Raw genomic sequence first — 15948 nt, 5'->3', positions numbered from 1 at the left:
ACGATTAAAAAAAAGAAAACAACAAGGCGCAAATACAAATTTTCAGCTTCGAGTACGGTTCGTTGCCGCGCATGCGTGTTGCAATAATAGCTCTGTTCGCGCCGCGTGGTTCGCATTCAAGGAGTTTAAAAGTTTGCGCTTTGCGTGATTTGCATTTATATTTCGGAATTTACTGGTCAATTAATTAAGGTTTACTCGAAGACAATGATTCGATATCCCGATTTTCGGACAAATCGACTCTGTGTCATCCTCGATACGCGACACAAAATCCAAGTTATCAATTATTTACTATGCAAATAACATTTAACATCTGCAAGCAAAATATTCGTCACATATTTTTACTTATCATTTAATGTATAAATGGCGATAAATGCGCTTATATTTTTAATTTTACTTGCATGTTTTATTTCTGTATTAATAAGATGCAAGAGAATTTCAACAAGCATATTAATTACTCTTGATAATAAAACAAATAATAATAAAATTTGTCAAAACATTTCTTTAAAATAAATCTAGGAGAGATTTTGCGTAAAGGATAATAAAAGAATTTTTTTCACACAACAAGGAATTTACATGGTAAAATCAGATAATATATATTTATTAATTATTTTGTTACTTTTCCACATAATTCTTTTACATATCTTATGAAAATAATTTAGCATGTTGTTTTTATTGCGCCAGTAAAAAAAGATATTTCAACCCTTAAGTACGGATTTTACTTTTCTTCATTAATGTGTTGAGCATCTGAATATATGTTCTTTTTTTAAACTATACATTACATTCTTTTGTTCTAAATATTACGACTTATCGAATTTTTCTTTCGTATAAAGAAAGCTATAAAATGCGGGAACTTGCATGTTTTCTTCTCGTTCAAGAACACAGAAAGAGACGAAATGACCAACATCGTTTCATACTTAAGGGTCAAGTCCCATAGCTAATCGCTGATAATATGGCATTAAACTTATTGAATTACATCTGCTTTTTTCACTGGATATCGAATAAATATAAAATCTATTTTCGATATATATTATATGGCACAAGCTGCCTAATCGCCGCGGAACAATATATGATTAAAATTTACATTCTCATTTTTATTTTCATATAAAAAATAATAATAAAAACTTTGATTTTTTGTCAGATAATAATAAAGTTGATTTTTCAAACTACTAAAAATGTTTCGCTCTTCGTAAAATTCATATGAGCACCGCAATCTTATAAATGCACTTCAAGAGAAGGTACATGCATAATTTGCAAAAAAAGTGGACTGCGGATTTTATAGTTCGAATAAAATGTAACATGCAACATACACGTTTTATATCAAGCGTAATTATCGTCAAACGCGAAAATGGAAGACAAATATATATTTTACAAGCAAGATCGTTTAACTGGGTCTACGATTACTAAAGTTAAAAAGTATTCAGTATTTCAAGCACATCTTATTATTCCACAGTTATCTGAAGAACGCTCGTTGCTCGCACCGCGAGCTATGCGTTGATAACTTATATCTGATTGCCCTATCATTACGTATATATATATGATTTATATCGCGGAATGAGCGTCAATTGCTACTAAAAATAATCCTGTTTACGGTACTTGTATATCAAGATAATTGAAAAAGAGATTACACGTCGCATTTCACGTGCATTTGTCATAAATGTGGCGTTTAATAGAGTGATATACAGGTTTATTGTTCCCTTTGTTTATAGAGTTTGTGATTCATATGGGATAATTAATACTAAACCGATTATTTGATTGTAAGATAAAAACAGAACACTTATTGAGTACACAAGAACACTTCATCAAGATCGTATCTCGCGATCATCGACCATTGTCGTATTGTACACTTATTAAGATGTATACATTTATCTTTCTTAATATATATATATTGCGTTATATATATTTTATATACTCGAAATATTCTCCATAGAATAACTTATAAAAATCCGAAAATTAAAAATCATACATGACATGGCTGCAACATGTAATATATATATTGTTATCCACAAATTTGTTTACATTTTGTTTTAATCTTAAAATTTTAATTTATTTATTCGTTATATTGTTAAAACCGATCGGTTTTTCGGAACTCTTTTCAAAATTCAAACGGTTATGGCAACATTTCTAAATGGACGATAAACCGCACGATAAAAGTGTCGATATGTTTGCCGTGGTTGGTCGATCGCGAAGCGATTTCGTAATCGTCGATCAAGGAGACACAGGCCGCGATTAGCGAATGACAACTCATATCGACGTGGTCGCGTGACAATCGGCTCCGTTTTGTGTCTGCTGCGTATTGTGTGGCAACGATGCGAGCTCGTTCCTACTGAGATGCTGCACGATTCCCGCACCGAGCGAATCGCCGATGACGTTCACCGTCGTTCTACATCGATCTCTGTAAATGAGAGAAAACATATGTTAAAGACGCCCTTTAAAATTGCAATTATAAAATAAAGACGCACATATACAAGCATGATATTTACAGTAACCAGTCGACCGCGATGATTAAGAAGACGTCATTGGCCGGAAGTCGAACCGTGTCCAACACCATTACCATTGTTACTAATCCGGCCTGTGGAATTCCAGCCGCACCGATACTGGCAGCAGTTGCCGTGATACTAAAACGACGCGTTAGATACAATAGAGTTAGGATATAAATATATCTTTTTCTGTAAGAAGAAGAAAAAAAAATTTAAACTAGAAAAACTCACCTTATCGCTACCAGCTGCCCAAAGGAAAGACCAATTTGACGCACTTGCGAGATAAAAATGGCAGCCACAGCTTCGTACAAAGCGGTACCGTCCATGTTGACGGTAGCGCCTATTGGCATGACGAATCTAGTGACACGCGGATCGATGCCATTTCTCTCTTCGAGACAGTTGATGGCGATCGGTAATGTCGCCGAACTCGAGGACGTGCCAAAGGCAGTGACAAGCGCCTGTGCCATGTTCGATATATAGATGTAAGGATTCTTTTTTGTAAGAAGAAAATACATCCCTGGCAGCACTAGGAAGCCGTGTATAAGAAGGGCGATCACCACAGTCAAGAAGTACATCCCAAGCTGGGCGACCACTTCGTCCAGCGACTTCATCTCCGTGATCTTAGAGGCGACCAGGGAGAGCACGCCGATCGGCGACAACCTGCGTACATAAAAACGCACAGGGATAATTTTGAAATTTTTAATTCTTTGAAGAAAAAGCGAGACGCACGGGATGGAGATATCAAATTGTCACAACAATGGCACATGACGATTACGCAACAATGTTATGCAGTTAATATGAGAGTCTTTCTTGGACAACTTGAAGCGTTTTGAGAAACGCATCACTTGCGAAACTTACCATATCACCCAGTTGGTGATCAACATCATGGCGCCGGAAAGCGACTCGAAGAAGTTCAACAGCGGTTTGGCCTGCGGTCCCATTTTACCGAGGGTGATGCCTAACACCGTTGCAAATACGACGAGTCCGAGAATGTTAGTGCCGGATTCTTCTTTCTCCTTCAGTTCCCATTCATCCACGGGGACTAATAGATGACGTTAATTTAGACGCAAAGTTACATTATGAAAAAACGAAAAAATGACTCGTTCCGTCTAAGCCTAAGATCGGATGTTCCAACTCTCAAGTTAAGATAATGTTCTATCTCTAAAGAAATGATTACCATTAGTAGCGTTCTCCGGTGGCTTCGGCTCGGTTCGATGTTGGGCGATGCAAGCCTGCACAAGATTTGGTGGAAACATATTTCTAACTAAGTCCATCAACGTATCGATGGTGGAAACATTTCTCGCCGACTTCGTGGTCTGCGCAGCGGAGCTGCCAACTCCAGGCTGGATCGAAACAACGAGAATTATACCTAAAATTAGATTTAAAGCAACAATCCTCATCAGTTCTACAACCGTTGAATTTCGCATTATTTCCGTCTACTTCATCGATCGCGAGAGAGCAAAGACGCACGATAAGATACGTTAGCATCTGCTACGTTGAAAAATCGGCGAGATAAATGCGATGACACAATGACGAGAAATAGAAACATTCAGCTAGGGTGCGACGATGTATCGCAAGAGGAAAATGATTGACGCAAGAGAAAAAGTTGAACGATATGCGCATAAGCAAAGTTTCGAGTTATAACCGGTCTAATCTCCAGATTAACGCAATAAAAGGTCATAGTTGCCCGATTAGCAGCTGTAAAATAAAATTGTGCGAGATAATTATCTCCGAGTAATCTTTCGGCCATGTCCGACGCGTTGTTCTTTGTTAATTACGGTCGTTAATTAACCGAAATGAGTCACGAGAATTCAGGGCTATCGCGCGCATTCCGACCATCAAAGATATGTAAATGAGCGGGGTTCGTGACATCTGCTGTTTGTTGCAATGTTTCTAAGAAATGTATCATTGTTCGCGCGCGTCGCAGTGCCGAGCGAGAGATGCTTGGCGAGATCCTTTCATCGCGATTCGCGCATCATCATTGACGTTTAACCTCGGTAATATGCTCGGTTACTTAAAAACATTAAAGAGTATTCAGTTGTGTACGAGAAGATATACGATCATATATATAACGGACATTTTTCTCTTTCAACATATCGTGTTAATCAATAATACGTGAATTAATCATACCTAAATTTAAATATTTTTACATTTATTACACTGTTTCACTTAATTTATAGCCAGTATAGTATAGTTTATACTTAATTTTTATTGCAACAAAACTTTTGCAACATCTTATATATGGTAGTTATTATAACATAGTAAAATACATTAAAATAGTTCTCTTTTGCAACTTTAGCCATAAATTTCTTAAAATTGTAAGAGATCTAGAGGCTAAAATCAGCATAAAAAAACTACAGGAAATGATCACCCACTTTCTTGTGATCGGAAAAGATTATTTCTTGTTGCACTGTGCCATTACTTGCTTTTAAATAAAATTAGGCTTCACTGACCTAATATAACCGCGCAGATGGTCGTGGCCGCGTAATAACCGATCGCACGCGCGCCGATTTTGCCGCTAAGTGACAGATCGAGCGATCCAATGGCCGACACCAGACTCGAAATGATCAACGGCAGGATCAAACTCTTGAGCATCCGCAGGAACAGATCGCCGAGATAATTGATGTACATAATCTCCCGCGGCGTCCATTTTTCTCGAGAATATCGCAGGATTATGCCGAGTATCACGCCGCCAAATACGCCGCACACAGTCAGTATAGTTAGAGCATTATGTCTCAGGCACGTTCGCACCTTCTGCCCTCTCGTTGGCGGCCTCTTGTTGGGTTCCTGAGGATAATACGAGCTCCTTTCCTTGATCTTGCCCTGATTCTCCGACCCCGACAAAGGCGACCTGAAAAAAGAACCGTGTCAACGATATCTTTTTGTATATACGTTCACTTTTCAACAAAACATCTTCTCGTGAAAGTTTCGATTATTTCATGATGATGAGCGTCGTTTTGCAGATTTCTCATTACGAACAACTCGTTGATGACGCATTGAAATATATAAAACATATGATTTTAATGATTCTTAATTTTAGGCACGTAAAATGCAGAGATGTTGTTTTAATTGCATATATAAATTCTTTCAGTTTCGCTATTTTTGCCGAAATGATAAAAATACAATTACTCATTTAAAAATACACGCACATATTTAATTTAATCTTATAGTTAAAAGAGGCACTATCTGTGATTGACGTGTCGATTCCAAAACGACTATTACTGTAACACGTAACAGTAAGAGAGAAGTGCTCGGGAGATTAATCTTCTTGGCGATGAGCGTGACTTTTCCGTATTTTCCATAAACCTTGAAAACTATAGACAGCGACATAAAACTTTCCTAATATATGTCGACATTCCGTGTATACATTGACAGACAATCAATAAGTATATGTGTAATGCTAATACCGGAAATTTTTTTCTCGTATTAATTTATCTCTTAAATATAAAAGACATTTCTTTGAAATTATTTCAATAAACGAGAGATATTGTGCGTAGTTTAGTAATCTCCCGAGAACTTATAATAGCTCATAAAATATCAACAGTTTAATCTCAATTAATATTAGTCTTAACATCAATTTCGAAAAACATACGATCTTTTTTCGAATTGTGCGCTATTTACGATCGACAAGAAGATGAACTGGTGAGTCTTTTATTACCTCGGACGCGATGCTGTAAAGACAGCATCTGTGCAAGGATTTATATAGTTTCATAAATACATTTTAAAACTTGCAAATTCAAAGCTTTTTATATAAAAAAACTTCATTATTATTATTATTTCACTTATCGTCGATTTTATTCATCAGATAAAAATATTTGTTCTCACGTCTCGAGATTGTAAATAGATTTTGCTTACCCTATTCCATCAGCGTTCATGATACTCGTGCAACCGAAATTACAAAATAAAAACGATGTAAGCTTGAAAATTTATTTTATGAAATTAATATCTTAGAATCGTTAAACAAATTATCAGAAATCGCAATATATTCATTTCCGTGACTTTTTTTATTTACATAAACAATTTATTTTAACACTTGTTTATTCTAACATTAACACTCGATTTACATTCAAATTCCCAAATATTTCGTGCAAAGCACGAAGTCTAGCACTTTTTAAAAAGATCACCGTTCTCCTTCACGCTCAGCGACGGACTGTTTTAAACCATCTATTATTTGAAACCGCGACACGTTTCATTTTCCAATTCTCTGAAACGCATATAAATCTCGGCAGTATACATAGAAAATTAGTTAAGAGTAGAGACCACACATTAACTCTTTAAAAAAAGCGCTCGTAACATAAAGTAACGTGTCATAAAAGAGAAGATGCGATGTTTCCAAATCGAAATTAGACACGAATTATGATGAGAGAAGCCGATTAATATTTTATATTAAATTAAATAATAGACAAAATTGTCAAAACAGATATTTTTTTTCCGCGCTAGATATTACGTGATAATGCACGTAAGAAGAACTATCGTAGAAGTATCGACAACACCCACGCGCGCTACACTTGGATGTGTAGTTGGCAAGAGACAAGAAATTACACTGCTGCGAATTATTGTCGGATCAACTATTATTAATGCTGCGTGATAAAGATCTGTCGAACGCCGCGATGTATTGTATTTAAGCCAATACGCAAGAACACATTTTTATTATTATTACGTTTACTGATATGACTTTATTGCGGAGGTACTTTAGTTTTGCGCTTAACGCTTAATTCAATTAATAAAGTAGATGCAGGTGCATATCTAAAAATTGATATAAAAAGCTCTAGAAAAAAATTACCTCGTTATTGCCTTGAAGCATTAGATGCTTCTTCACTGTTCTTTATTACAAGCCAACACTTTAATTTGCATCTCTACTACACTTCGCATGCTCAATAGTCGCTTTCCAAGATGTCTCGACTAGAGAGAGAGCATAGAAGAATCTCTGATTATTAATAGATGATTACGTGCTCTCTGTATTCAGTATACATGTCGCGTAAATAAATACACTTTATATGTCGTCCGACAATCGTTGAAATTCAATCTTATCGCAAATTACGAGATCAGAGCGATTCAGACATAAAATTCGTCCCACGCTATTACGACAACGTGTGACGCCACAAGGAACGCAAAAGGCAATATGCAAAAGAAGCGAATTGTGATAATCGGCGTGTGGATTAAAAGGAGATCTGTTAGAGAACAAATATGCGGACTGTCGATTGTCAGCCATAAAATTTATGCAAAAATCGTTGCGAGATACCGTCGAACAAAACTCATCTCGATGGCACGTGTCGCTCCGAAAATCGGTCAGGGATATCCACTTGTGTAAATTTTTTGGCTACGGTTACATCATCAACCTAAGATGTACAGTGGTTTATCTGTATCCAACGTTATTCATACAAAAGCGCGGCATTGCATCCTAATGTTAATACTAATGATCGTGATATCATCAATATTAATATTTGACGACACCAATAGTCCGGATTCTATCTATTTTGCCGATAAAAAATACAGTATCACGCTTAATAAAAAAAATAATAATAAATAGAAATTGTCGAAGCCAACGTGTACAAATTGTCGATGTCGAACTTAAATTTACTAATCTTTGCCAAGTTTTTTTCGAGCAATCTCGTATGCTTCGAGGTTCTTCCGGGTACACGTAGTCACGAGCATAGAACACCACGCAGAAGCGTGGCATGTATTGTCGGCTGTTGTACGCGCCTATCAAAATGAGTCTCGTAGTTCGTGTTAATAACGAAATAGAAAAGAAAAGAGAGAACATCTCGATGATAAATTCCCGGACTTGACGAAGGTAACGATAAAAAATATGATAGCAACGCACACGTGGGCGCTCGTCATGGATCGTTTCGCGGATGGTGCTATTGTGTTCTTGTCTCGCATCAAGGTTCCGGACGAATTCTGATACGTAACGTAGGGGGCCGTCCCCCGCGTCCTATTTTTGTATCCTATTGACATTAACCGGTATTTTTATCTTATCTTTAATTGTAATTAACTACAAATACTATAACACACATACGCAAATTGGATTCAACGAAAGAGACCCCTGGAGATGACCGGATAAATTCCCCAGCCTTAAATTTCGCAACGCGATATCTCTCATTAAGCGTTAAATTCCTGCGATGAGAATTTCGGATCTAGCGAACGATAGATGAATGGGAAACATCGAGGTCAACGAGCGCGAGATGACTTTTAAGCAGTTAATCAGCTGATAGCGTGACGAAACTCGGCGCGTATCGTTATTCACATATGAAGAGCGACACGTGTGTCACGCCATAGTTGAAAAATATCCCCGTCCAGCCGCGGACAGATGAGAAAAAATCGTCCCTGAGAATTAACGCCGAGCTTCAATGACATTTCCGGCGTGAATCGTGTTTTTTTTTCTCTCTCGCGGTTTTTTTTTTTTTTTTTTTTTTTTCGTTGACGTCAAGGTGACGCGTCGGGAAATAAAAATTTTACGGCTTTTGAGCACATCGAGTAGAACCATCGTTTGCATTTCGTGGAAGTGAGAAAAATCAGTATGTAGGACAACTGTGTTTATGGAAACTTGTACGCAAACGATCAACGCGAAAAGATTTAAACGTGCGATTAGAAATAGACGTAATAATATCGTTTTTTGTCTCACATCATCTTTCACATCCAAAATTTCAATTTTCACACCCAAATTTTCAATTTTCCTGCGTACAAACTAGCGATGGATAAATTAGATACGGTTACAATAAGATTAATTGGCGTCGAATTGTACAGTAGAATAATAGTGACACGTGGCGTACGAGCTGAACGTTCAATGCCATATTATATATGATGTTGGCTTCGATGAAAGTTCCAAAATTATCTCCGGCAAACAACTTGTTGAATACATTGCTTATATAAGAAGTTGCACTTGACACTAATGCAAAATTTACGAGATGCATGTGTCTCTCTCTCTCATATGTATTTCGAAAGACCAACGTCATTTGGTCGGAAATCTGAAAAAGATTTTCTTTGGACTACCCGAGAATCTCATCGATACTCAATATTTCATTGCCTCAAAGTTTGATATATTTACAATTTTACTTTGTAAAATAAAAAAAAAATAAAAAATTACAACCTGATTTCGAATATCACTAGGAGACAAAAATTTTGATAAAAGATGTTTAACGCGCGACCTTTCTATTTTTTTGATTAGCATGCAAACTACAACCGATTCTACACGTGTCACTTTGTAATCGATACCCTTAGGCTACAATGAAAATGAAAGGTTAATGAAAGATGCAAAGCTTCTCGACGAGAGAAGTGACAGGGAAATCGAAGAGTATTTCATCGTCGACGATCAAGAAATGACGGAAAACATCCATTATTTCGGATCGATACGTCGCATAGCTCATTAAGAGCAGATAATTCTCTGCTAATAAAATCTGATCAAAAGTAAAATATGCTCACGCTATGCGACAAGACCGCGGCACGCCTATCCCGCTTAATCAAATTCCATCGATCACATCGATCGTACGAGATATGAAATAAATTTGCAATTGTAGTCGCTTCGAACGATAGAAATAAATCATTATATTTCCTTATCAGCAATAAGGGGGCAAACATGCGCAATTGCTACGATACGTATACATTTTTCATTCGCACATTTCCGAGTGCGCGTTTCAAGCTTATCTCGTTCTCATTTATAATTAAGATCTCTTTCAATCAAAAATTTTACTGTCGTGTTTTACAGTCTTTTTATACAAATTTGATGGAGTTATCTCTATATTTTCGTACTCCAAAAGATAACAAAGACCGGGTCTAAACGATCTGTAATTCACGATGGAATTTTGATAATTTTGATTGATTTTGAAAAAATATCCGAAAAGCATACACGGGGATGCTGATCCACAGATAGAGCAAAGGCTGCGCACAGTTTAATCACGCAATGAATAATAATTTTTCTTATGCGTTATGTGCGCAACCGTCGTCTTCTCCCTCCGTTCCTTATCACAAAGAACGAGTCTGACAATGATTTAATGAGTAGCCGGCAAGTACCGCTGTTGCCATTATGGAATTCTGTGCCAATGAATCCCGTTGCCGCTGAATGCGATATACGACGCGGCACATAATAGATCACAACTGCATATATATGCATGTATATACAGGGTAGCTTCCATTCACGGCGTCGTTAAAGTGCGATATGCATTTGCATTTCTAATGGCGCAAATCGTAATAAATTTAAAGATCACCTTGTATACAAAAGTTGTATCGCGTTTTAATTCTCGCACATTTTACAGACTTCGTGAAGCAAACTATCGACATGTTATGCTACGTATTTATTTTGCATACAACGCGCGATATAACGTTAGATAAACACTCCTTTTATAATGTTTATGTTCTAATCTCCGCGATATATTTTTTCGCTACACACATCTCACACGAACAGTCAATGATTACAAGTTCAAGTGCGTCATATTGCTGCAAAATATGCGCCAAATTCCAAGACATTATCTTAAAATTTTTTAACGTTCGCGCATTTAAGAGATTATTACATTAAATTGATATGTCATTAACTTTTACCATGAATAAATCACTCAACTCTTTATTTACGATTCGATAACAACAATGGATCGTCGAGAAAAAAAGAATTGAGGTCGAGTCTCTTCTACAAGCTACTAACAGGACTAAAATCCACTTTATTCAAGAATAAGAGATGACATGAAAGTCAATATATCGATATAGATGTTTAATATTTTACTGTGTGATTATTGACAAATAAACGCGTATAAAGATGTGTATCGTAAAAACATAAGGCGATAATAATCACCTGTTTAAACTTAAAAATATATTACATAATATGTAAAAATCTAGAGAAATTAATTGCAACTGCAAATTAATTTAAGAAGAATAAAATACATTTCGAATTAAGAAATATGTTTAAATCAAGTATTATGCGAGATAGTTATTTTTGAATTGCGGATTCTCTTGAAAATCGTCGTTATCAAAAAACATGTTGCGTGAATTTCTTTATGGGTCTAGGCAACAAATCCCGGGGGAAACTGGGTCACATAAGATCCAAATGACAGAGGGCAAAGTTTATTCGATACACGTGTCGTGTATGATTATCAGCAGTCTAGCGACGATAGCTCATCGTAATAATCCAATATAATCCAAACAAATGGCCAACTAATTGCGTCATTAAAAATAGAAATACATTGCTCCTCGAGAAAGATACGCGGACAAATAACATAATAAACACATAGATTTATGCTCAAATGAAATTTCGCTATTCAAGTTGAATCATTTGTAAGAAAAAACAGTAGTTAAGAAAAATAAAGTTCGCATGCAGAGATACTTACAACTCGCTCGCTACTTCCATGATGCGCTTCCTATGTCCTGTGCGTTCCAATGAGAGCCGCTCGGCAAAACCGTTTACATAGAGCGTCACTTCCAGTTAGCCGGAAGCGGCGAGCGTCCCGGTGGGGAAGAAGATCACCGGAGCTGTGTATCGTCGAGGGGCACTAAGAGCAAATCTCTGTATCTCTCTCTCCCTCTTTTTATCCCTCTCGCGTCGTCGTTTCTTTGGGAATAAATGCACGTCGTGGTAGTGACGACGAAGAGATTAAGCCGAGAGGGATGAGAAGCGAAGGACGATAAGAAAAAGAGGTCGAGGACGCGTGCAGATGAGACGCTCCAACGTCGATTAAAACGCTAATCCCGATCGATTTCCCCTTTCTCTTTCTCTTTCTCCTTTTTTTCTCACTACAATTACAAGCGGAATGCAATTTAGCGATTCGCTGAATCGGATTAAATCGCAAATCGATTGTCCGAGGGACGCTTCCGGAAAAGTTGATGCACGGAACACCGTCGTCGATGCGAGGTAACGATGCGCGTACGAACTAGATGGACGCTGGGTATCTCGTTAGCTAGGAGAGGATGTATGCTGATGGGGCTCTCAATCTATGCCACCTTGGGTGGTACGATTAGCTATGGCGATCTCCCCCTACGACGATCTCTTCCTGCCGCTACCGGCTAGCCTATCATCGCGATATACGAATACGCGCGCTGTACGGCGGTTACGACCCCATCGGAAGCCGCTACCAGATCTCCCTATTGTTTGTCGGCGGCTTGCCCACTCGATTACGACGATCCGCCGCTGATGCGATTCTTCTCTTGTTTCGGCTACGTCCGATCTCGCTGCGAAAATGAGCCTTTCCTCATCCGAACGAATTCCAACCGTTGTCTCTTTCTTTCTCTTTTTTTTCGGAGCAAAACTCACTTATTGTCACTTTTGGCGATACGATTCGTTCCAGTTACTTTGGCAAATTTGACAGTGGCAGTCACTGGCGAGAAACGGAAATGCAAATATTCGTCGATTAATGAGCAGTCATTCTGTTGTTATCTGCAACACAGAAGATTAACAACGCGTTATAATATTAATAATACGCGTTAAATTTTTAACCCGTACACATTCTATACTTATCGACGTTTTTTTAGCATTTATTTTCAACGCTGTAATACGGCTTGTGATCAAACGCGCACGACGTTAATGAGCAGTAATCTTTGTCGTATTTTTCTACGTAACAAGTGTCAAGAACAAGTATTTTCCGCGAATGCAAAAAAAAAAAAAAATCTGTACGAATATATAATCCGATTTGCTTTTTCATCGTAACGCACAGCAACAGATATCGGTCGTTATGCTATGACACTTGTTAACTTGTCAACAGAATTGCGCGCTGTCAGTCATATTTCTCTTTTTTTAATTTTCTCCCTCTCTCTCTCTTTTTGTGCATATATGTTTACTATTTTAATATTAATGTAATCAAAATCCTTGAACGAGCCATTTGATAAATTATAAGCAACGCAATTAATGCAACACATGTCTGTGTACGACATGTAATCTATTATATAATACGTTTATCGATGGAATGAAGAGATAACCAGCTGTTGATCTAATAGGATACAGCAAATCAATCATTACAAAAATTATATTCTCCATAATTAACAGAATAATTCGTGATAATTGCACTACAAAATTATTGTAGCCAATTCCAGTACGACGTAATTTATTCGTGACTTATTATTAAGCAATTTTGCATATAACACGCATCCGATTCCATTAGCATCGCGACGGAAGAGATGGTAGAGACGGAAGAGGCTTGGATTCGTTACAAGGCGCGTAAGCGGTTTGACAACTTTAATTACGACACAAGAAAAGATGGACTCGTGAGTTAATCGTGCGGAATAGCCGGCGATACGTTTCACGCCTCGTCGACCGTCGATTATTTCGGCGTACACCTTAGCGTGTAACGTGCAATCAAGCGCGGGACGACCGGTAATAAAAGGTCCTAAAATGTCCCTTTACGGTCTCCTCGCTTCAAATTTAAGCTCCCTGATTTTGTTGCATCGTTTGCGATTAATTTCGTATAACCTTCGGACCTATAATCGTTTGCATGAGCATTCATTAATCAAAATGTCGACCTGTACACAACATTCGCACGGCCTTCGTTTATCATATCTTTTTTTTGCAATCTTTTTGCTTACGTTTTTTCTTGAGTGTTCCAGTTACTTTGGCAAATTTGACAGTGGCAGTCACTGGCGAGAAACGGAAATGCAAATATTCGTCGATTAATGAGCAGTCATTCTGTTGTTATCTGCAACACAGAAGATTAACAACGCGTTATAATATTAATAATACGCGTTAAATTTTTAACCCGTACACATTCTATACTTATCGACGTTTTTTTAGCATTTATTTTCAACGCTGTAATACGGCTTGTGATCAAACGCGCACGACGTTAATGAGCAGTAATCTTTGTCGTATTTTTCTACGTAACAAGTGTCAAGAACAAGTATTTTCCGCGAATGCAAAAAAAAAAAAAATCTGTACGAATATATAATCCGATTTGCTTTTTCATCGTAACGCACAGCAACAGATATCGGTCGTTATGCTATGACACTTGTTAACTTGTCAACAGAATTGCGCGCTGTCAGTCATATTTCTCTTTTTTTAATTTTCTCCCTCTCTCTCTCTTTTTGTGCATATATGTTTACTATTTTAATATTAATGTAATCAAAATCCTTGAACGAGCCATTTGATAAATTATAAGCAACGCAATTAATGCAACACATGTCTGTGTACGACATGTAATCTATTATATAATACGTTTATCGATGGAATGAAGAGATAACCAGCTGTTGATCTAATAGGATACAGCAAATCAATCATTACAAAAATTATATTCTCCATAATTAACAGAATAATTCGTGATAATTGCACTACAAAATTATTGTAGCCAATTCCAGTACGACGTAATTTATTCGTGACTTATTATTAAGCAATTTTGCATATAACACGCATCCGATTCCATTAGCATCGCGACGGAAGAGATGGTAGAGACGGAAGAGGCTTGGATTCGTTACAAGGCGCGTAAGCGGTTTGACAACTTTAATTACGACACAAGAAAAGATGGACTCGTGAGTTAATCGTGCGGAATAGCCGGCGATACGTTTCACGCCTCGTCGACCGTCGATTATTTCGGCGTACACCTTAGCGTGTAACGTGCAATCAAGCGCGGGACGACCGGTAATAAAAGGTCCTAAAATGTCCCTTTACGGTCTCCTCGCTTCAAATTTAAGCTCCCTGATTTTGTTGCATCGTTTGCGATTAATTTCGTATAACCTTCGGACCTATAATCGTTTGCATGAGCATTCATTAATCAAAATGTCGACCTGTACACAACATTCGCACGGCCTTCGTTTATCATATCTTTTTTTTGCAATCTTTTTGCTTACGTTTTTTCTTGAGTGAAAAAAAAAAAACAATAAATATGAAGAAAGGTTTTTAATCATGGAAAATAGATTATAAATTAAATTGAAAATTTTGTATACATTTTCGTTACGCCAATATCTTTCTCTATATACAAATGTAAGATAGATTTATTTTAAGATAAGATAAAATATTATGTGAGATTTATATGTAGATAATAAATAGATAGATAAGTAAATTTATTTTAGGATAGAATACAAGTTCATGCTGTACTTCATCTTAAGCGATAAAAAACCTTTCATTTATGCAAAAACATCTGTGTAAGTTCAAATTGATTAAAGTCACATGAATGATAATTCGATCTAAACAGACATGTGTTTAGTCTTCCCGCATATTGCTAAACCGCATATTAATAAGCCCGTACAAGGAAAACGTGCACTTATTGTTTACTTCAAGATACGAATAAACTCGTCGCACTTCAATTTCAAAGAATACAATTTCAAAATTCTTTTTCTCAATTTTCGGAGCTACTCTTCCGGCGCTTCGTATATATACATATATATATCAATATTTTTATCGCGCAGACAATATTCTTAAGTCATTCATCAAAAGACAGAGTACTCGCGTACCGTTGAGATGACACACTAACGAGCGTCGCGGGTCGCGATAACCAATCGCGATATCTCGTGCTAAACGTGCGTGTCTCGCGATTGCACGCGCTCCCGGATAATATGAACCTCGGTTGCG

General features: G+C 37.1%; 1 protein-coding gene across 2 annotated transcripts; it reads right to left on the bottom strand.

Moving 5' to 3' along the window:
• Positions 1-568: 568 nt before the first annotated feature.
• On the bottom strand, positions 569-13050 carry LOC115243872 (excitatory amino acid transporter 1). 2 transcript variants are annotated; one of them, XM_029821145.1, is made up of 7 exons: positions 11792-13050; positions 4931-5328; positions 3655-3846; positions 3336-3519; positions 2709-3137; positions 2481-2615; positions 569-2392 (listed from the first exon to the last, which is right to left on the bottom strand). In XM_029821145.1, exons 1-7 carry the CDS (start codon positions 11809-11811, stop codon positions 2242-2244), a joined length of 1509 nt encoding a protein of 502 aa, XP_029677005.1. In that variant the 5' UTR covers positions 11812-13050; the 3' UTR covers positions 569-2241. The 2 variants fall into 2 exon arrangements, with proteins under 2 accessions (XP_029677005.1, XP_029677006.1); XM_029821146.1 differs by lacking the exon at positions 11792-13050 and adding an exon at positions 6333-6430.
• Positions 13051-15948: the final 2898 nt, after the last annotated feature.

The sequence above is a fragment of the Formica exsecta genome, unplaced genomic scaffold, assembly GCF_003651465.1.
Source record: "Formica exsecta isolate Colony F162 unplaced genomic scaffold, ASM365146v1 scaffold744, whole genome shotgun sequence".
Taxonomy (NCBI): Eukaryota; Metazoa; Arthropoda; class Insecta; order Hymenoptera; family Formicidae; genus Formica; species Formica exsecta.
Note: the sequence above shows the minus strand (reverse complement) of the source record. Positions and strands in the feature narration are given on the sequence as shown.